This window comes from Canis lupus, chromosome 3, assembly GCF_003254725.2.
Source record: "Canis lupus dingo isolate Sandy chromosome 3, ASM325472v2, whole genome shotgun sequence".
Lineage (NCBI taxonomy): Eukaryota > Metazoa > Chordata > Mammalia > Carnivora > Canidae > Canis > Canis lupus.
This window is the reverse complement of record NC_064245.1, coordinates 55867134-55890739: the sequence shown is the minus strand read 5'-3', so window position 1 is coordinate 55890739 and position 23606 is coordinate 55867134. Positions and strand designations below refer to the sequence as shown.

Here is a 23606-nt window from a genome sequence, read left to right as displayed (position 1 = left end):
CGGACACGCCCTGCCACGCCATGACACAGTCCATGGGGAAGGAAACTCTCACTGAGGTCAGCGGATTACTGGGCAGGTAACCCCGCACATGAGAGCAGGAACCACGCTCAACAAAGGGAGAATTCACAATCAAGTAAGACATAACAACAGAGGGCCTGGAAATTATAGGTTCATTTAAAAGTCCTCTAAGAAATAAAGGGTGTGTGGGGCCATGGCATCCATAAAACGTTAGGCAGTCAGAAAAAAGAACTGGAAATCCTAGAAATAAAGAATTTGGGCTACGAATAAGAAAGAAACTCCATAGCAAACTGCTCAAGGGAGTAAGTGAAAAGATGGACTTGACAATCAGATTCTGTAACGAACTCAGCAAAGTAGACACACAGCCCAATAAAACATGGGTAAGACTTGAGAAGACCTTTCTGCAAAAAAGACATGCAAATGGCCAACAAGCCCTGGAAAGCCTGTCATTAGTCCTCAGGGAAACCCAAGCCCACAAGGAGCTTCCTCTTCTCACACAGGAGGACAGCTACTGCTGCAAACAGGAGAGGGAGAGACAAACACACTGGTGACTGGCTTGCGGCAGGAGGGACATGGTCAGAAGGGGGGACACCTGAAGCTGGCTGGGCCACCATGCTAGCAGAGATGGGGAGCACAGAGGGCACTGGGATCGGAGCCCCCCGCCTTGCAGGGGTATGAGGAGGCCCCCGGGAAATGGAACCATCACCTGGGCACCTGGGCAGCCATCCACAGGACTGTCTATACTGCAGGAGACTAATTTTAAGCTGATTACCCTCCCCTTTCCAGCGGGACAATAAACCCACCACAGATGATAAAGAAGCTATGTGTTCTTAGTAAGTCTGAGGGACAGTGGCAAATAAGTTGTTGATTCTGCTACAAAAGTGACAAATTTTATGAACAGCAAGAAATGAGCTACTAGTTGAGAGATACCAGACTTGGACTAGCCAATTTAAGACAAACCAGAGTCCTTGATTCAAAAATTAAGACCAGGAGTTTCAAAAGATCTCATTTTGTGTGGGCCTTGGGCATAGACTTCCAAGGTTTGCTCAGTTTGTTGGCCAAGACTCCAAGCCCACCTTCTGCACTCACCTTCATCTGCTGGAGGCCTCCTCTGGGGACCTGCTTCCTACCACACTCCCTGGGGGCTGAGGCACCCACATTCCCTGCTCCTCCCCAGGGCAGGTACTCCCTACCACCCTCCTCAGGGGCTCAGGCGCCTACACTCCCTGCTCCTCCCCAGGGCAGGTACTCCCTACCACCCTCCCCAGGGGCTCAGGCGCCTACACTCCCTGCTCCTCCCCAGGGCAGGTACTCCCTACCACCCTCTCTCTGGGGGCTCAGGCGCCTACACTCCCTGCTCCTCCCCAGGGCAGGTGTTCCCTACCACCCTCCCTGTTCCTCTGCAGGCAGGTGCTCCCATCCAACTGTCCCCAGGAGCTCAGGCGCCCACACTTGCTATGCCAAAATGAACAGCATCCTTGAGGCATCAGTTTGGAAGAAAAGATGCTGTTTGCTAACTGGCTCAGCCAGAATTCATCGGCCCAAGGGGAGAATGTTTTTTTTTGCAACCCCACAGGCTGAAGGGAATGGCATTTACTAGTTCATGGAAAGGGAGGCACCCAAGTGTTTGCTGTTGTCCTGGGTATTTAAAAAAAGAAAAAGAAAAAGAGAAAGAGAAAGAGAAAGAGAAAGAAAGAAAGAAAAGAAAAAAAAGAAGAGAAGAGAGGAAAAGAGGAAAAGAGCTCAGAAGGAAAGAGTCTGGGGAGCCCCATGTCCGTCCTATACCCAACTGCCACCAGGATTAGGGCCAGCAGGTGGGAAACACCGAGTCCAAGATAACCCCGTCGGGCGCTCCCGTGATCCTAACTGTGCTCCTCAAGGCAGGGGAGCCCGGGCCTGCCCCCAGGGTGGGCTCAGCGTCACACAGCCAATCCCGAGCCTGTGCTAACACAAATGCACCCCGGCACTGGCTGGGGATATTTTTCTTTCTGTGCCTGTTATTAGCTCCTTTTCTTCCTTTTTCATAGAAGGGGCCAAACATAGAAAGAGAAATTATGGGATTGCTGACTTCAAAGGTTTCCTCGTGGAAAATGCCTGTAATCTTATCTCCTCTATTTTTTGAAGCACTTTCTCTCAAAAGCTCTTGATTGTAAATTATATGGTGTGATAGAACACAAATGAAAGAAAGTGCCTTGGAGTGAGAAGCCAGATCTCAACAACAGCGTTATTTCTAAACCTAGCTATGGGGGAAAAACCAAGACAGCCAGAAACTATCAGATCAATGGCATTTAATTATAACATCGTTTTCAAGACTTTCAAAGATGCGAAGCTTTTGGGAATAGGACCAGGACAGGTGGCCGGGGGATGACACGGGACAGCACCAAATTCTTGACTCTGTTCTCTTTAAAGTTGTCAGGAGACTGATTTTTAATAACAAACTAAGGAAGCCAGAAACCAATATTAAAAAAAACCAAACCACTATTATTAAGTATGTAAGATGCCTGGCCTCTTTTTAATTGAGAGAGAATGGAGACTGAAAAAACCATCATGGTTTTCACATTAACAAAAACTGCCTACTTGGTATAAACTTGCTGTTGTTACATGGCTGCCCCTAAGCACCCATCCTCCCCAGTTTCTTGGCTAATAGGTATTTCAGGTGGGCATACTTAGGATCAGGATGAGGGGGCACACTTCTTCTGGGAAGAGCCAGACAGTCAATATTTTAGACCGCAGGCCACACGGTCTCTGTTGCAAGTACTCAGCTCTGCTGGAAAGCCACCACAGAAAATATGTAAATTGATACAGCTATACTCCAGTGAATTTTATTAACCAAAACAGGTCACGGGTGCACAGTTTGCTGTCTCCTGACCTAGTCAAAGACAACATTTCCCAGCCTCCTTGTTAGGTGGGCATTATCAGATGTGTCCGTATGAATGGCTGTGGGCAATGGGACTTGTATGAAATCCCACCGTGTCCCTGCAGGGAAGGCGCAAGCCCCCCTCTTACTGGCTGGAATGCAGGGATGCAGGGGTATGGTGGGAGGCAGAATGGCCACTCTGGACCATCAGCAGGAGCCCAGCAAACCAGAGGAGCCTAAGCCCCTCCCAGTGAGCCCCCACCACCCCAAGCTGCTGCCCTAGATGCAAAAGAGCAGCTCTGCCTTAGCTGAGCCACTCTACTCTGAGACCCTTTTGAACGAACAGCCTTACCTGCCGCTTATTTGCCAATTAAGAAACCATGAAAACATGACAGATTTTTTAAAATGCATTTTATAAACCCACTTTCCGGTTTAAATCTGACTATACAGCGATGATGTATTTCTAACAAACAATAGAATATATAAATTCACACATCTAACTCTTCCAATATTGATAACATTACAACTGCTGTGAATACCTTCTTTGGATCTTACATGCAGGGAATGCTGGGCATCACTAACTACACTCTCTGTGCTGATCAAGCATACTCTACCCCGGTCCCGTCAGTAGTGTGGATTGAGGCTATCTTCCTGAAACGGATGAATTGTCATCTCAAAGATATCAGAAGCATGAGCTGCAAGTTCTGGAGGCTGTTTTCAGCCATGGCAGCACCAATGAAGAAAGTGCTTTGCCTCTCAAGGTCATTGCTTTGAAGTGGGATAAATCTCGCTGTGGTTCTACATATCATTTGGCTGCACTGCCCCATAATCACAGCTCTGGTCCCCCCAAAAAACACAGGAGAGGGCTGTCGAGATGTGTTTCACGGAGAGCATCACTCTGATTGACACCACAGACGGAGTTCCTCACTAGCTGCTTGGATAAATCCACTCCTCCTATTTCTCACTGCTCTGTGTTCTTACATAAAGTTGAGTGCCAAAAACCCAAACTGAAAGGGTAAAAGTTTGGGTAAGTGGGAAATTACTACCTGTTTAAATTCAGAAGTTAACCAGTCAGTTAAATGTTTTGGAGCACCTGTTTTCCACATAACGAAATATAGCAATGACATCTATTCAGATATAAACCAGTAAAACCACCAAAACCTCATTTCTAGACAAAATACACAATGCAAGAAAAGTTTCATAGCAAATCCCTGCTAAAATGGAGACTGTGCTGACATAAGAAAGGAACCTATATTAGAACCTTAACCGTAGTTCTATCAAGCTATAAGAATGACTTTCTCTCTGGAGAGGCAGACTCAGGTGTGAGCTCTGGATTAGCATCTTCAGTTATCACTTCAAGTGACACGAACTGACCAAGTACAACTGGCCCTGTCCAGGTCCGTGGTTCTCAAGAGTCACCTTTCTTTACTATGCTGAGTTACCTGACTATAAAATTCATTTTAAAGAGGAGGTTCTCCCTCACTTACTACATTCGCCTTTATTTTTTTTTTTAATAATTTTTATTTATTTATGATAGTCACACACAGAGAGAGAGAGAGAGAGGCAGAGACACAGGCAGAGGGAGAAGCAGGCTCCATGCACCGGGAGCCCGATGTGGGATTCGATCCGGGGTCTCCAGGATCGCGCCCTGGGCCAAAGGCAGGCGCCAAACCGCTGTGCCACCCAGGGATCCCTACATTCGCCTTTAATACCTGCATTGATATGGGACCCATCTGGCTAACGGAGGTGAGAGAAGGAACAGCTGAGCCCCGATCTGAAACCGGGAGCTGTGCCAGGGCAGCACTGAAGAAGAGCCTGGTGGTCTGAGTGGCCGAGACAAGCCTAGTTGAGCATGGAGCAGATGCCAAGCACACGCATGCCAGCGATGGCCCATAGCATCGGGCATCAGGCCCTGCACTCACCATGCCTGATGTCAGGGAGAGATACACTGAGCAGGTTCCGTCTGCCCCAGGGAGCAGAAGGACACTATGTAAAACCAGAGTCTCCCACTGCAGAGCCAATGCTCCTTCCAATAACAATGACCCTCCCAGGGAAGAGTGAACACTGTGACATTCTTTCTATTCCCTGTAAAGTGACTTACAGCCAGTAATTAAAATATTCCACTCCCGACCCAAGGCCATGTCTTGAGACCTCTCCAAGGCTTCCGGCATGCACTCTGTACTCCCCCCAGCAGCACGCGCCTCTGGTCTCAGCAACCTGTGGGTCTCTGCTCAAAGATGCCTCCAGAAGGCTGCTCTGACCTCCCTACCCTCCTTGGATTATTACCTTTCTCTCCTGCTCACCATCTTCTCTTCTCTCCCCAGCAACGTGGATCAACACGTCCAGTTTTAATCTCAGGTAAGGTTTGCTCTCACCCACCTCTCCCTACCCTGGCAGTGGGGTGTTCTGATGAGCCCCTTCATCCCAGTACATGTGAGAGCCGTGGAGACCCTGAGCCTTCACAAGGCGGAATGAAGGTTACATGATGCATCGGAATTGAAAGCTGTCCCTTGCAAGAAGCACAACTGTCCCCTAAATACTTCAAGTACTTTTCCCCCAGAAGATAAGTTCCTGAGAGTTTCACTTTCAAAATGTCTGTGATTTTCCTTTAAAAATCTAAAAGCTGGGATCCTCGGGTGACTCAGTGGTTTGGTGCCTGCCTTCGGCCTAGGGCGTAATCCTGGAGTTCCGGGATCGCGTCCCACATCAGGCTTTCTGCATGGAGCCTGCTTCTCCCTCTGCCTGTGTCTCTGCCATTCTCTCTCTCTCTGTCTCTCATGAATAAATAAATAAAATCTTTAAAAAAAAATCTGAAATCTATCTTCGAAGGGAAACACAGAATTGAATGTTGTGGCTTAAATTTTACATCCAGTAAAAGGAACAAATGAGTGTGTGTGTGTGTGTGTGTGTGCGCGCGCGCATGCACGTATGTGTGTGTGTTTATTACAGGCCACCTGTGACCTAAGGATCATTCGATCTGAATGAAAAGCAGCCCTGCGCCGTCTCCAGGGCCATTGGCGGAGCTGCAGGAAAACCAGCCGGTGTGGGAGGTCCTGTTTGCCACTCTCTGGCGTTACGTGCAGGAAGCACATGTGCCCCCAAGGAGGAGGGAAGGGGATCAGGGCTGTTACCTCCCAGTGGCTGAACACCAGCTGCGGGCTGGCCAAGCCACTCGTCCGCTTCCTGATCTCATCCGCAAAGCCGAAGCTCTCAGCAACGGGCAGCACCGCCTTGATGATGAACATGTCTGTCCCTTCTTTCATTTCTTCTTGAAGCACTCGACCTTCTCTCTTTGACAAGACGGCATAGACACGACCTGCAAGGCCATACAGCTTTTAAATTCACTGAGCAGTTATGTATCTAGAGCCACACAAAGACATGATTACGCACACCCCCATAACAATCCACCAGTGAGTGTAACTTGGTTCCTGATAACTGAAGTTTCCAAAAGCATGAAAACTTTTTCAGTAGTTAAAAGTAAGCTACAAAAAAATTAGAGGCAAAAGGTAACAAAAAGCAAAATCATCCTACCTAAAGGGCAATCCCAACACAGCATGAGAAGCAAGAGACTTTCAGAGGAACTTCTGATATAATTTCACCCATGAGCAGTCTCATGAGATGAGTGTGATTGGGCTTTGTAAATATTAAACTATTTTAATAACTATGAGACATCATTAATAGGATGGTGATAGCATAAGGCTATTTGGGACTCATAAGCGGGCAACTGGCAAAGTGACATTTTTTATATCAGAAACAAAACCACACAGAGACAACTGGATGCTCAAATTTTTAAGAACCGCTAATATGTAAGTGGCGTAAGATTTTATTCCCCCTGAAAACGGATAGTCCCTGGCATCTTTAATGTCTGATAACAACGTCTCCTGCCACATCACAAGAACACCACCAAATCCTCTTGGCTAATACTCGCATTTCATCCTTAGGCCCGAGGCTGCCTGACACTGCGAGGGGGAAGTCTTCCCTGGGCGGCTCGGTAGCGGTGCCTCCAGGTGCGAAGTCTCCTATCAACTGGTAAGCAGGACAGACGCTAAGAAGAGAGACAGACTCACACACAGCTGTAAGGCACCAGCTGGGGCCAGCAGATACTCTCATTAAAGCCTCCTCTTTCACCTGCCACTTAGGAAGTTTTCATTGCATAACTGATCCGTCCTTAAAAGTTTACAGCGTTGCAGCTGAGCAGAGCAGAAATCTTCTCTGAGCACTGGCAGGGTCCCTGATGTTTCCTAGGTGCCCGGGGGACTGCCCCAGTGTGCCCGTGCCCACCTTCCTCCCTAGGTGCCAGGGGGTGACCCGGTGCGCCCGTGCCCACCTTCCTCCTTAGGTGCCGGGGGGGGGGGGCTGCCCCGGTGTGCCCACACCCACCTTCCTCCCTAGGTGCTGGGGGGGGTACTGACCTGGTGCGCCCATGCCCACTTTCCTCCCTAGGTGCCCAGGGGGGCTGCCCCAGTGCGCCAGCACCCACTTTCCTCCCTAGGTACCCAGGGGGGCTGCCCCGGTGCACCAGCACCCAATTTCCTTCCTAGATGCCCAGGGGGGCTGCCCCGGTACACCAGCACCCACTTTCTTCCCTAGGTGCCCGGAGGGGGGCTGCCCCAGTGCACCAGCGCCCACTTTCCTCCCTAGGTGCCCAGGGGGGCTGCCCCGCTGTGCCACGCCCACCTTCCTCCCTAGGTGCCCGGGGGGCTGACCCGGTGCGCCCACGCCCACCTTCCTCCCTAGGTGCCCAGGGGGGCTGACTTGGTGCGCCCGCGCCCACCTTCCTCCCTAGGTGCCTGTGGGGCTGACCCGGTGCACCTGTGCCCACCTTCCTCCCTAGGTGCCCGGGGGGGCTGCCCCGGTGCGCCAGCGCCCACCTTCCTCCCTAGATGCCCGGGGGTCTGCCCCGGTGCGCCAGCGCCCACTTTCCTCCCTAGGTGCCGGGGCGGGGGGCCTGACCTGGTACGACCGCGCCCACCTTCCTCCCTAGGTGCCTGGGGGGCTGCCCCGGTGCGCCAGTGCCCACTTTCCTCCCTAGGTGCCCAGTGGGGCTGCCCCGGTGTGCCCACGCCCACCTTCCTCCTTAGGTGCCGGGGTAGGGGGAGCTGACCCGGTGTGCCCGCGCCCACCTTCCTCCCTAGGTGCCTGGGGGGCTGACCCGGTGCGCCCATGACCACCTTCCTCCCCAGGTGCCCAGGGGGGCTGACTTGGTGCGCCCGCGCCCACCTTCCTCCCTAGGTGCCTGTGGGGCTGACCCGGTGCACCTGTGCCCACCTTCCTCCCTAGATGCCCGGGGGTTTGCCCCAGTGCGCCAGCACCCACCTTACTTCCTAGGTGCCCGAGGGTCTGCCCCGGTGCGCCAGCGTCCACTTTTCTCCCTAGGTGCCAGGGCGGGGGGCCTGACCTGGTGCGACCGTGCCCACCTTCCTCCTTAGATGCCCGGGGGTCTGCCCCAGTGCGCCAGTGCCCACTTTCCTCCCTAGGTGCCGGGGTGGGGGGCCTGACCTGGTGCGACCGTGCCCACCTTCCTCCCCAGATGCCCGGGGGTTTGCCCCGGTGCGCCAGCGCCCACCTTACTTCCTAAGTGCCCGGGGGTCTGCCCCGGTGCGCCAGCGCCCACTTTCCTCTCTAGGTGCCCAGGGGGGCAGCCCCGGTATGCCAGCGCCCACTTTCCTCCCTAGGTGTCCAGGGGGGCTGCCCCGGTGTGCCCACACCCACCTTCCTCCTTAGGTGCCGGGGGGGGAGGAGCTGCCCCGGTGTTCCTGCACCTACCTTCCTCCCTAGGTGCGGGGTGTGGGGGGGCCTGACCTGGTGCGCCCGCACCCACCTTCCTCCCTAGGTGCCCGGGGGGGGGGCTGACCCGGTGCACCCGCGCCCACCTAGAGCTGCTTATGCGTCCCTAGGAACTGAGGACGCAGAGCCAGCCTTCTGCCTGCGAACTCTGAGGACTCAGATCCCCCTGGTGGTGGTGATCAGGAAAGACCAAGGAAACAAAAGGCAGGAGGCCCTTGTGTCAGGCAGTGGTGGCCTTAGGAATAAAAACCCCTAAAAACTCTAAGGGGTCTTCCTCATCTCCAGATTTAATGGAAAAACAAGCAAATTGCAATTCTGTTCGTGCTGAAAGGCTCGGCCTCCCCTTCTCTCCCGCCAGCTCCCGCACTGCTCCCTTTCTTCTGTTTCCCGAGTGCTCAGATTTTCACTTCTTCAACACCCGGGTTCTACCGGCAGCCTGGGCTGAAGAACGATGGCTGCCCTGACGCGCCACCATCACTTTCAGATGGCAAATGTCCTTTCCCATCCTCTCATGATTTCTGCGTGGCTGAAGCTGCTGGCCCACACCTCTGACGGCTCTCTCTGGCATCAGCATCGACCCTCAGAGCCTGGCCCTCTGACTGTCAGCAGCATCTACCCAGGGACCAACGCCCCAAGGACCACTGGCCGAGGCTCCCATCGCTCCTCTGAACACTTCCCACAGAGAGCCCATCCATATCTTTTGTGTGAGTTAAGCTAGGGAGGCCGTGCCTGAGCTGCTGAGACCAGTTCTTTGCTAGGCCCCGCGGTCACCCACGCTGACTGTGACTGCCAGGGCATCCCCACGTGCACCCCAACTCCTCCAAAGCCAGCATGCTCGGGATGAAACACAGTCCCCACCCGTCATCCAGACTAGCAATCTGCGGTAGGGAAGCAGAACAGAGGTCAGAGGGGGAACGGAAGGGTCACCGTGATCCACCCCAGCTGCCACAGAGATTCTGCTCACCACTCTGCAGCTTACCTCCTCCCACAAGGCCCAGCCCATCAGGGCCACCCTCCCCCATGGGCCACTCTCCAGCCCCAAACCTGCTCCCCTCTGGTTTCTGTTAGCCCCAGCTTCTCTCACAGGGAGACCAGCCTATAAGCTCCTGGAAGATAATTGGCTCTCTCTCCACCCTGAACACCTCCAACTTTTCCATCCCAACCCTTTCCTATCTGTACCACTGTGACTCTCTCATCCTGCTCTCAACATTTGGAGCCCAGACCTGAACATAGCACTCTGGGTATGGTCTGGAAGCTTTGACACAGCACAACAAGGGTCTGTCCCCTAGATGCCCTATGTAGCTGCCTGCGATTCCCAGGAGGGGAGAAAACCTTCGTAACCTTGACTCAGCTAGCTTGTTGCAGGAAAAGCTGTAGGTGATTTACAGAAGCAGATACGAAACAGCGAGGCGCAGGGTGGGGGCAGGGGAGAGATGGTGATCTGATGAGTGAACTGGAGTGGAGACCACAAGGGGCAGACACTGCAGAGGCCCCTTCCTTGGGGGTCATGCCAGCGGGCTCAGATCAATAACTGAGATGGAGGCTGAATGTAATTAATCGTGTAATTTTGAGCCATTCAATTTTAATTCCACTAAAACTAAATCCTGAAACTGGGGCACAGTGATGGATCACTGAACAGGGGAAAATAGCTATAAATAGAACCTTCCAAAGATACTTGGCTTTTATGACAGGTGTGTCCAGTGCTTGGACCCTGTAACCCTGGCTCTGCTCTCACAGAGCCATGATGGCTGCCTTACCCAGGAGGACTCACCATTGTGTGGCCTCTGTGGTGACTCCGGCTCCCCTTCAACCAGACGTCTGCTCCACGATACAGGAGACCCCTGTCCATGCGCCAAAGGCCACGGTGTACCCCGCTGTACCGCATGCAAGGCACCAAGAGCAAGCACCCACCAGGGAAACCACAGCAACAAAAAGCTTAGTCGATGACAACAGTCTGGTCACAGCTGGTCTTTGAATGACTACACCACGAATTTCTCAGCCCGAATTCAGGGCCCTCTGTGGCCTGTAGCAACCCAGGACGTCAAGCCCCAGGGAATCCAGGCCCTGCAGCACAGAGCACAGCTGGAGCACTCACTACCACAGCCACCTGAGGTCCTCCCACTCCCCACTCTACCTACAATGCACCTACTCCCACTCCATGGTCACGTCCTTTTCATGAGTTAAAGCCCATCTAGAACCACCATCTTTCATGGGATCCTACAACAAGGAAAATCATCTCTTCACCACTTGGGCTTCACTGAACCTACTCTGCTCTAAACGCATTCATTATATGTTCTTATATGTATATTTTCTTCTGTGATAGGCAGCAAGACTGGTCTGTATACTCTACAATCATTCGAGCTGAAAGTTTGGAAATTAAAGGTATGATTTTTTTTTTTTTTCCTCCAGTATTTAGGAAAGGAAGCAGCTGTTCACAGCAATGTTTTCTCTTACAGTCAACAAACAGGAAACAATGCAGATTTCCAATTTGGGGATGATGGGAAGTAAATTATAGCCTAACAAGTTGATAGGATGTTATGCAGAGGTTAAAATGAAGTTTTGTGAATACTGAGTAGCCACATGGAAGCGGGCTTATAAAATGAATAGTAAATACAAAAAGCAAAACTAATATTACACTCCTGCTACCAAAAGGTTAGAGCCACGCAAAATGTAGTATTATGGATGAAGATTGTAAAAGAAAGTGGAAAACGACATGTTGATCTCCAAGGAGGAAGATTTTTCTTCATCTTGTGGTTTCTGTTATTGTTGGCAGCCCTTGCAGTGTAACTTCAATTAAAACACATAGATGGCAAAATTGGTGGGCACTTCTCACTCTAATAAATCAGGTCACACTAACCTCTTTCCCTTTTGTTACAGAGCAACCAGGCTGCTAAATCCAGCAAATGTGGTTGACAGGATGCAGACGGGCTTCCACCAAACAAGCGCTGCAGGGTGCTGTGGACTGTGGGGAATGTGGGCTGCTTGCTTGCCTACAGAGGAATTCAGCCACGAGTTTATAGGACAAGCATGTCAACCAGTTGCCCCCACCCTGGGAAGACGCGCCAGTGCTCTGACTGCAGCTCCGTGCCCTTACGATGATCACCAGCAGCTTACAGGCTCAGAAGGCATGGGGATCAAATCCCAAGGTGACAGGATGCTGAAAGGCTAAGAGATACTTGGACAGAATCAGGGTAACTAGGTAAGGACACACACTCAACATGACATCAGTTAGTATGGGTAAATGCAAGGTTTTACAGTTGGCTTCAACCAACCAGCCATCCAGGGTTAGAGGGAATGCTGAAAAGAAGCTCCTGTAAGTAGTTTGGTATCTACCAAGTAGATACCAGTCTTCTGTAGGCTCTGTCTTTAGTCTGTGGTACACAGAGAGCCAATTTCACACTTAGCTGCTCAACTCAAAATTATTCCATCTATCAAAGCCCATTTCAAAGAACTATCACTTTCAAAAAGTCTACCCTGTTTCGAATTTTCCTAATCCCAATTTCTCATAAAATTTCACTGGAAGGCCATATTTATTCACTGGATTCAACCATGTTGCACTTCCTGTTTTACAGTTAGGCTTTGTCACCCAACTCATCTCTCAAAGCAGGATCTCACACAGCATAGGCATACATACATATCTGTACATTTTTGTTGAAATGAATTATGAGATGCTGATGAAATGTAGAAAGAACTCCAAGTTTGGAATAGGAAAGGTTTTTAAAAGTAAACAGTGACACTTATTAAGACTGTTTCTGACATGTTAAGGCATGCATGTTCTCACAATGTGAGCATTTATCCCTATAGGTGAAAACACAGGATGGACTACAATAGCTGTTGCTGTGATTAAAACTCTAGAACTAAAAAAACAAAACTCTAGAACTACCAGAAAAAGTTATTTTTCATACGTGAAATTATTGCCAAAGACAAAAACAATGAGAACCCAAGAATGAAAGAAGCTACCAGGTTAGAAGAAGGAATATAAAGAGAGACAGCTTGCTACCCACGTGGGAATTAAAAACACAAACAAATTCCACTAATGTTAATGTTAAAGACGCCTGGGGGGCTCAGTCAGTTAAGCGGCTGACTCTGGGGGCTCAGGTCATGATCTCAGGGTCATAGGATTGAGCACTGCATCAGGATTCCTGCTCAGTGCAGAGTCCACTTGAGATTTTTCTCTCTCCTCCTCACTCTGTCTCTCATGCCCACTCTCTCTCTCTCTCAAAGAAATAAATTAAGTGGAGCATTTTCTCATGTGCTTGTTGGCCATGTCTATGTCTTCCTCTGTGAGATTTCTGCTCAGCCATTAGAAACGACAAATACCCACCATTTGCTTTGACGTGGATGGAACTGGAGGGTATTATGCGGAGTGAAATAAGTCAATCGGAGAAGGACAAACATTACATAGTCTCATTCATTTGGGGAATATAAAAAATAGTGACAGGGAATAAAGGGGAAAGGAGAAAAAATGAGGGGGAAATATCAGAAAGGGAGACAGAACATGAGAGACTCCTAACTCTGGGAAACGAACTAGGGGTGGGAGAAGGGGAGGTGGGCGGGGGGTGGGGTGACTGGGTGATGGGCACTGAGGGGGGCACTTGATGGGATGAGCACTGGGTGTTATTCTATATGTTGGCAAATTGAACACCAATAAAAAATAAATTTACAAAAAAAAAAAGAAATTAAGTAAAATTTTTTAAAAGTCTTAAAAAAATAAGATCAAAGACAATTTTCATGGGTAAAGAACGAGAACAGAACCATACCTCTGAGAAAATAGAGTTTATAAGTAAAGAAGGCCATTTTCTTGGGATCATTCCCCAGGTAAAGTGATTCTGAAATGACTATTTTTCCACAGAATGTCCCAATCTGACCATAAGCAATTTTATCTATTTAAAGAAAGACTTCTATACTTTAACAATCTGTGTAGAAGGAACTACATTTTTAAGAGAGACTAAGGACACTGACTTTGTTAAATAAAAAAGACCTGAACTTGTCTTTTTACTCTTCTTGTGTCAATTCTTGGAGAATTAAAGCATCGGTCAGCAAAGTCTGGAAGATCTCTGAATATCCAGGCAGGGATACTGCTGGGTACTAGAGCATGGCTATCATTACCCAAGAGCCCCTCAAAGCCATGGGAAAATGAACTTGAAAGGAGACCCTCCCCTCTAAGCAGCTTCACACTAATTCAGGAGGGAATAATTCCAGACCAAATCAAAATAGTTTCTTTGTGAGGCGGAGATGTGGCAGCCACGTAGGCCAGCCAGGGACGATGGGACTGAGGCTGAGCAATGACCAGCCCACACACAGGAGCCGTGTTGCCGGGGGCAGAGAGGCCAGCGCAGTGGAAGGTGTACCAGGTGGAGGGGAGGAAAAGACTGACTTTGCTCCTAAGACAGAAGAGGGCAAACAACCCTGAGGATGGAGATGTGTGTGTAACTCTCCCACTAGGTGCCAGAATGCAGCCTGACGGCCAGGTGAAGAAGAGCGCCAGGATGGAGAGAAAGGCCAGGAACCCAGCGATATCTCAAGGGGCTGTCCTAGGGCTGTCTGCTCTTGTGAAGGGTCCTGGTGGTGATTTCCTACAGGAAAAGGGGAAGCGGGCATGGCACACTGATTCGACAGTCTGCCCAGAGTTTCAGTCTGATAAATGCCAACAGCTGATCCAGGTTTCACGTGTTATGTGAAAAACTGTCTTCTCAGAAAGCGAAGGACAAATGCTACTCCAAACACACAACGTAGGAGAGCCGGCAACTTGAGGAAGAGATATGTGCTCCTGTCACTATCGTAGGAGTGCAAGAGAAGGAAGGACAGGCGCAGATGTATGGGGACCACAGACTTTTTGAAGGATTCCCCAACCGCATATACAAGAAGAAACAGAACAAGACAAGTTTTAGGATAACAAACTCCAAGATAAAATTCCTTTCAGGAGTAACAAGAGTCTGAAATATCAACCACAAATAGTCCCAGTGAGAGACAGAGGAGAAGAGATCCTCCCCACCCCTCAAATACAACAGTAGCTCCAAAATAAACCTTGGGTCAAGGAAGGGATACTTTCACTGTCGTTAAGAGGACACACACGGTGGATAGAAGAAAAGGTGATAGAAGCACATCCAGAGTGTTAAGCCGATCCTGACAAAACCACAGTGCCAACTAATGATACCACAAAGGGTCTTCTCTGTTAGCTTCAAAGTGGCTGAGGCAGGCCCACAGTGAGGAGAAACATGTGCAGTGTCAACAGAGAAGAGCCGGAACGCAGGGCTTCCTCATATCTGTGTGTCCTGCTCTCTCTTTAGTGGGGGGCACACACGTAGAGACAACACTCGCGTTCAAGACAGCAGAGAAGCTGACGAGCAGGTACATGGATTCTGTCTCTGGATCTCATGCTCCTGAAGGAACTTGGCCTTCTGAGAAACTATGGATGATAGGCATCTACCAACAAATGAACCTCTGGGGAGTGGGGTGAAAACCCCCTGCAGTATAAGCTGCAGACTACGAAGCCACATGCTAACTAACCCTGCAGATTTTTAAGAAAATATTAAAGATTTGTGCATATTTATACAAGCATGAGTTAGGCCTCTGGACATCATGGACTGTGTCACAATAGCTTATCAACCTACGCTTACTTCTTTTATATGGTTGGTATGCTGATCATCAGGGGAAATCTATAGATATGAAGGAACTTAACTTCATCAAAACATTCAGTTCACTGCTTACAGAGTTTCAGTTCTCAGCAGATGAAAAAAGACACATGAAAAAAAATGAAAAAAGAATCTGTGTTAAGATTGTGGTGCTGGGACTTCTTTGTCTTGGCATTAAAAACAAACAAACAGTAAAAACCTTCCTATAAGCATTGTGTATCTATATAAAACCTAAGGGAAAAATGAATTGTATAAATCTGGCTGACTCATAACTAAATACAGTTGTCTGTGGGGACTATGTACTTTCTATGACCTAGTCAATACCAAAATTTGGATTCTGCTTTCTGGAGAATAAGCGGGAAGATATAACTTATTTTAAAAAGAAACGAGGTTGAGGTTGATTTTGACTCCCTACGAGTCAGTGACAGGATGCAACTGTTAAACGCTGTCATCAGGAGAGTGCTGTCACATTGGGGAGGCGAGAGCAAGTCTGTGCTCCATGCCGGTCAGATGGTATCTGCGGTGCTATGTTCACATACGGCTGCTTTAAGAGGGATGCTGAGCAAGTAAAGTATGCCTCAACAGACGGCAATGGAACAGCGAAAGGGCACAGAAAATCTTCTCAAAAAAACAAGCCGAAGGCTCTGGAGAGTCTTCTCCAGGACGTACCTAGAAAACAAACGTGCCACAGTGTGGAGGAGGCACACATGGTTGGAAACTAGCAGGAGACAAGACTTTTGCTCAAGAAAGGAAAGATGATGCCTCATCATGGAACAGGTTGTGAGCCACCCATCAACAAAGGCATTCAAGTTGAGGTGGCATCTGTCAGGGTTAGAGAAGTTGGAGCTCAGGTCTCCTTCATGGGTCCCTGATTCTAACTCCACCTCTGCCTTCATGAATTAAGAAAGTTCTTGGTGAAAATGGAGAATAACATCTGGGAATGGCCTTGATTGGTTTTCTCAAACTAATCTATGGATTCCACAGCTACTAATGATACACTGGACCCAAATAATGCCGAGGCACATTGTATACTACATGGCACCCCCGCAGATGTGATTCACAGCACACACGGGCTCTGAGCAGCCCCACATCACCAAATCCGTGTGACTGTGTAACCCAGCTGTTTCTGAAACACTGTTACAGATGCTAAGTCCCTATCATAAGAGCCCTGCTGTGGAGAAAGGCATACATTTCTTTTGGGGAAAAAAAGCCCTAACAATTTAGATAGATGCTTTTAGGAATGAATCAGCAGAAGAACTTTACCAAAAAGAATGTAGGATAACCACAAAGTGACTCAAAGGGCCGCAGACCTAGAGGAAACCTAGTAATTTGGTCCACTCTCCCAACCAGCGCTCAGCTCCCTATCACCCTTCCAGGCCCACAGGAGAGCTGCCGCGTGCCAGGCACAGCTCGAAACCCAAATCTGTGTTCTCCTGTTAATCTTTCCTACCTCCAGTGAATGATTATTGTACTTCTTACAGATGAAGACAGTAAGTCTTAGCAAGAAGTACCAGCTGTCAAAAGTCAGAACAGCTCCTAAATGCCAAGGCTTGTGTCTCCAGGGATCCCAGAGGATCTTCTTCCAGAGAGGAAAAATCAGAGTGGGATTTAAGGTAATGCTTAGTGGTGAATAAAGCCCCCAACAATTTTCTTCTTCCACAGGGACCCATAATTTATAGAAGCCCTTCTGTGTTAGGTGTGTAAGAATGTCACCCACCTCTTTGACCATTTCCAGGAAGACTCTGGCTACCCAGACTGATACGGTTACTCACTTGAGAAAGAAAATACTGCACAGGTTTGGGTGGTGATGTTTCTGGGCAGTTTACAGCTCATTTACCAGACCTCTCATGACAGAAAAGAGTCTATGTGCCGCAAATGAAAAGACCTTGGGTAATCAAGTTTCCTCCCCCAACCACCCCATCACAATTTTAGTATTTAAGATGCCTGGCTTTCAAAGACCTTAGTCTTTTAGTAAACTAGATGATGATGTAGCTTCTGTAAAAAAAATATTAAGTGCATTTGAGTTTTCTGATCTCAGAGACCTCACCATACTCGCCCCTTCTTACCAAGAACATCACCGGTGGCCATGATGTCACACGTGTACATTGCTGCCATCAGACGCTGAGGTTTCACCTGCAGGGCATAGCGACAGGCTTCCTTCATGGTGGCGATGAGCTGTCCTGAGAAGGGTCCGTAGCAGTCAGTGAGTGAAGACTCTCCTCTCTGGGAAGTCTTCTTCTCCATGGGCTCAAGGCTGCCATCTTGGAGTCCCTGGTTTTCACCTTTGCTGGAACAGGCTTCTCCTCCCCCCTGTCCCTCCTGCACCAAGTCTCTTTGCTCTGGATTGTGTTTATCACTCGCCCCTTGTTCCTCAAATTTACTTAGGTCCCATTTTTCCAGAACGAAACAGACACCCATGAGAGGCTCCTCACACATGGGGCCAGAGAGGGTTGCTAGCTGGAAACCACTCACGATGCTATTGCCAAAATCTCGGTATCTACTGGTCTCTTTTGAAGCTTTGATGGCTGGGCCTGTCCATACTGAGTTCTGAAAGTCTTCACTCTTATTTACTAATATGTTGGGCCCGCATTTCCTTGGGCCAAATGACCAGATCTGGTCAACAGTGTTCCTCCATTTCCTCCCTGTTAGGTGCTGCTCTAGTCTCCCTTTGAATTCCCACATTTTTTCTTGGGTCTTCTGGTGCATCATCTGATTATGTCTGCCCTCATTCAAAGAGGATGTCAACTGCTCCATAGAACGAATCAAATCACTATTTTCTTCCAGGATCTGTGTGACTTCTTCTGGAAGGGGCATGGCTCGAACACTGAGTGTGGCAAGCTTATTGGGGGTTGTTATGGTGATGAGCCCGTCAGAGTCAACTTGGATTCCTTCAGGGATTTTGCTCTGATCTTCTTTTGTTTGGTGGATAACTGCAACTTTTTGTTGTTTGCCTATTTCTTCATTGACCATGTCAACTTTTGGGGGTTTGGTGATTGTTTCTCTGAATGGAATAATGGGTTCAGATACACTGATTTGAATCCTAGCAAACCTACAGACAAATTCAAAAGAAATAGCAAGGTTATATAATAAAAAATGGCATCAAAAATCCCATGTAGAAATATCACAAAATGGAGAGTCTGCAAAAACACAGAAACACAGAAGTGATTTACTAGGAAAGATCGGTACTGTACATCATATCAGAATTCAAAATCCGCTTTCATTTTGGATTGAAAGGACTCCCTCTAATGGGGACATATCTTCAGGGAGTTCTGTGCATATATAAGAATGTCACTGCTTTGTTCACTCAAAATAAATAAGCCATCTATTTAGAAAAAGATGTTTTGAGTGGAAAATAAATATTTTAGTAAGATCTGACATATGAATTCTTTAAAATAATATTTGCCAATTTAAGAACCTGGAGAAGAAAAGCTCCATGATTATAACTCTGAACAAAGAATATCAGAACTTAAGGACACCTTGTCAAGTGCCGGCAACATATCTGGCTTTGATAGTGAGGCTCATGGCAAGGCTAGCATGATGCAGGAGTGTGCAACTGGGGAGATGAGGCTTTATTTAATTAAATTTAAATAGCCACACGTAGCTACTGAGCATGTGATATGTGGCTGATGTGACTGAGGAACCGAAGTTTTAATTCTACTTAACTTTAATCTGAAATAGCCCCACGTAGCCTGTGGCTACTGTATTGGCCAGCGCGGGTCTTGGACCGTAGTCTGGTACCATGTTCAGAAAGCCCCTTTTCCACATGTCATGAGGTTTAGTTTCATGCTGCATTTTTTTCCAAATGAATCATGAATTTGCAGAGAGGGGATTCAGAGAAATTGGTGTGGATTGAATGTGATGACAAAGAACCATGCAATTTTTCTCTTCTTTTCTATCTAGTTCACTCTCAGGTAACATCAAGGCTCTGGTCTGCTCTATGTCTGCCACTGGCAGTGGATGGATGGATATACAGATCAATGGACATACAAACATGTATGTGCTCACATATACATGTTATATGAAATTTTGGGATTGCAGAACAATGCTTTTCTCTGGGAAATGTTATTCAATAAGAATATTGAACATTTCTTATTCAGTAAGAAAACTAAACACTAAACATAAAAGTTTATCCACATTCTGTGGATCTAGGCAGGTATTTGGTTTATCTGATTTTATTCTTTTTGATTAAATTTGAAAACTCAATAAATGGATGGTTTTCTAAAAACAGCATGTTATCAAAATTGGTAAAAATTGAACCTAACTGATTTCAGAATATGGAACCTGAATATACCATAAAGTGTGGAAGAAAATAATGTAAAAAAACATTATTTTCAAGAAAGGTTTTGGTTTTGCCAGGGAATGTGTTCACCTTCAAGGATTAGCTTATTTCAATGCTGTTATGATTCACTGTTCTTACTGTTACAGAATATGTAAGGGATGTTTTCTTGACTTTGCATTAATTTAAAATATACTTTGTGAGGGGCACCGAGGTGGCTCAGTCACTTAAGCAGCCGACTCTAAATTTTGGCTCAGGTCATGATCTCAGGGTTGTGAGACTGAGCCCTGTGCTGGGCTTGGCACTGAGCATGGAGCCTGCTTGGGACTTTCTCTCTGCCTCTCCCTCTATCTCTAAAAAAAAAAAAAAAAAAAAAAAAAAAAAAAAAAAAAACGAAAAATGAAAAAAATAAGAAAAATATATGCTTTGTGAAATAGGTGATGGGGATTAAGAGTACACTTACAATGAGTACTGGGTAATGTATGGAACCGAACTACTATATTATACACCTGAATAATATAACACTATATATTAGGGGGCCCCTGGGTAGCTCAGTGGTTGAGCATCTGCCTTTGGTTCAGGTCATGATCCTGGGGTCCAGGGATCAAGTCCCATATCCGGCTCCCTACAGGGAGTCTGCTTCTCCCTCTGCCTATGTCTCTGCCTCTCCCTCTGTGTCTCTCGTGAATGAATAAATAAAATCTTTTAAAATAAACCCACTGTATATTAGTTACACTGGAATTAAAATAAAAAACTCAAAAGTACTACTTTATTCAAGGTATTGTGGCTAATATAAAAATTATAGCTGAAGTCATCATCAACATGCATTTGGTGCCCTCTATGTACACCAGGACATGCCCCATACATTTTCATGTGTTAAGAAAATAATAAAATATACTTTAATATTTGAACTACACAGACAAACCTGCAGTTCAATCTTAAGAATTCAAATATAAAGTCTAAAATAACGGTGAGAAAAAAGGATATATGTGTTTTTTTTTAAATAGTCATTTACTATGTATGAGGCACTGTGCTAAATGTTTTACATGTATTATATCTTTAGTATTATCCTCATTTTCTACAGAAGTAAGAAACATTAAGCCACACCCCCAAAGTCCCAGAGCTAGTCAGTAGAGGACCAAGGACCCAAATTTAGGTCTGACCCCAGAATCCATTCTTTTTCCAGTTATACTACACTGAAAGTTAAATAGCACATCAAAGGAATACTTCACCACAACACTAAGTAGCTTTTATCACAGGGTATAAAAATTTATTTGTATTAAGAGATCTGTTAAAATAATATAGCATATTAAAAATGTCAAATAAAGTAATCAATCTATGTAACCATCTGTAAAAATGCTTAGCATTCAATAAAATTTTAATACCCTTTTCTGATTTTTTTAAAAAAGGAAAGCATTTAGCAATCTCAGAAATAGGAAAATATTTTTTAAATTATCATTATTTTGAGAAAAAACACTCATGTTTTTAGAACATTCCAGAAAATCACTGCACAGCTACTAAGATAATGAGTGCCACATCTATGACATCACCCCCTTTTCCTCGTGTTGTGAGGTGCTGTGTGTCAGACTAGCCTTCAAGTTTCGGAGGGTCCCAGGAAGTCTCTACAGGAATCATTTATGAGATTGATGAAAACCACGCCATGGAAGTGGGACTGTGCACAGGATGGTCACACCTGCAAAGCCCCTTGGGATCAAAGGCTCTTCAAATCCCGGGAATGCAGAGCCACCATTACTTCAAAGAAGATGCAGCAGGCTCAGACACCCCAGTAACTTCCTGCAGTTTCCTGTCACCCTGACCACCACCACCTGGAGGTCTTGTGGTCTCTGACCGGTACTTCCTTGAGCTCTGGACACTGAGAACACTGACAGTTTCTCTGGCCTGGACAAGACAGACTGTCCCCTACCTCCCGCTCCTGCGCATAATATATTCCTGAAAATGTGTGTGAGCTGAAAAGGAAGCTTATGTATTAGAAGGCAGGTTCTGTCCCATGAGGGCTAAAATACTCTAAAATTCTATAGTCCTATAGGACAGGTGACCAAACAAACATCTACTGATCTGTGACTGACGACATGTAAACAACTTGTGACTGACCCACGTAAACAACCACTCAAGTCAAGACTATTCGCTGTCAGGACCTGTCAGAATTTCCTCCAAGTCCATCCTGAGTTCTACTGTCGTCCTTTCTTTAAAATTCTTTTTATCACGTGAACCTGGAACCCCCATACTTTAGTTCAATCTGCTCTGCTTTCTTGTGCTATATGTATAAACAGAATTGAATTTTGTTTTTTCAGTTGGGTTCTTTGGCTCAGGATTATGTTGTGAGATTTCTCCATGTTTGCTTGTTAGCTTGTTCACTGAGATTACAGAATTTCATGGTAAGAAAATATCAAAATTTATTTACCCACTGTGCTGTTTGAGTTGTTTTCAGTCTTGGGCTATTAAAATGTTTGTTGCTATGAATATTCATTATGCACGTTTGTCAAACTTTGTGTTAAGTATCCTTAGACTAGAAACAGGAGTAGGTTTGCCAAGCCACAGGAAATACCTACATCCTATCTGAGTACATAGTATGGAATTGTATTCCAAAGTAGTTATACCAATTCACATTCCCACTAGTTATGTAAGTGAATTCCTACTGCCTATCTCTGCCACCATCTGATACTGTCACTTTTAAATTTCAACCACTCTGGTGGGTATGAGGTATCTCACTTTGGTTTTAATTTTGTTTCATTTCATGTATCTTTTCATGTATTTATTGGTCTGTAGACTTCTGTTATGTAAAGCACCTGTTCAAGTCTTTGTTCCAATTTCTAGGGATTGTTGCCTCTTGAATGAATTCCTCTCTTGGAATTCTTTATACATTGGGACTTTAAGTCCTTTGTTTATTGCACGTATTACAAATGTGCTCTCCAACCCTGTGGCTTACCTTCTTACTCTTCATAGTATCTTCTGATGATTAAACTTCACTTTGTCATTTATGCATTTAACACTATATTTAAGAAGCTTTGCTCTATCCTGAGGCCTCGAAGATATTTTCCCATATTCTAGGTACTTTATGATTTTGCCTTCCACACTACTATATACCTGGAATAAATGTCTGAGTTCAGGATGTCAGGAGTTCAGAGGCCTGAGCTGCCAGCCCCATCTGCAGCCTTCCCACTGTTCCGCTGTACCCCTCATTTCTATGCTCTGTGAGAGTCTACCCACCCATCCATCTATCCTTGTGTCAACAGCACAGAGCCTACTTCTGTAGCTTTAAAATAAGTTTTGATTTCCAGTGAGTGCAGTAAGAACTTGCACCTTGTTATACTTTTTTTAAGGGTTTTGGTCATTACTGGCCCTTTGTATCTCCACACAAACTTCAGAATCAACTTGCCAAGCTCTGCAAACACATGCAGTTAGCAGGATTTTGATTGGGACTGCTATGAATATATAATCAGTTTGGGGAAAGCTGATATCATTATAATATTAACTTTTTAAAGCCATAAAGATACTTTCTTTCGTGCTTTATAAGTTTTGCACAGAGGGCCTATATATGAGTACATTTTATTCCTGGGTATTTAATAGTTTTGTTACTATAAATAGTAACCTTAAAATAATTTTCATTTTCTGTTTACTAATGGTATATAGAAATGCAATAGATTTTGCATATTAATCTTGAATAGAGCAACTCTGCTGTATTTACTTTCTAATCCTAACAGTTTCTGTAGATTCTTCTGGATTATTAGTACACGATAATATCATGTACAAACAGTAATGGTTTTAATTTTTCTCTTTCAATTCCCATACCCTTCATTTTTTATTCTTTATAATGCTGCCCAAGACGGATAATATAATGCTAAACAGAACTTGTAAAAGGAGGTACCCTTGTCTTATTTCTGATCACAAAAGAAAGCTTTCAAAAATTTCATCCAGTAAGTACATGTTTGCTATAGTTATTCTGAAGATACTCTTTATCAGTTTAAGGAAATTCCCTTCTATTCCTAGTTTGCTATGAGTTTTGATCATGCAT

The 23606-nt window shown here is 46.3% G+C and overlaps 1 protein-coding gene across 3 annotated transcripts in view; it reads right to left on the bottom strand.

Moving 5' to 3' along the window:
- The window catches only part of EFL1 (elongation factor like GTPase 1), a 120120-nt gene that overhangs the window by 1819 nt on the left and 94695 nt on the right, over positions 1-23606 (bottom strand). For all 3 annotated transcript variants that reach the window (XM_025436920.3, XM_025436919.3, XM_049108514.1), the window contains 2 exons: positions 17364-18346; positions 6007-6191 (listed from right to left, as the gene is read on the bottom strand). In XM_025436920.3, the coding sequence (XP_025292705.1) occupies positions 6007-6191; positions 17364-18346 (1168 nt within the window). The remainder of the gene's footprint in view (positions 1-6006; positions 6192-17363; positions 18347-23606) is intronic.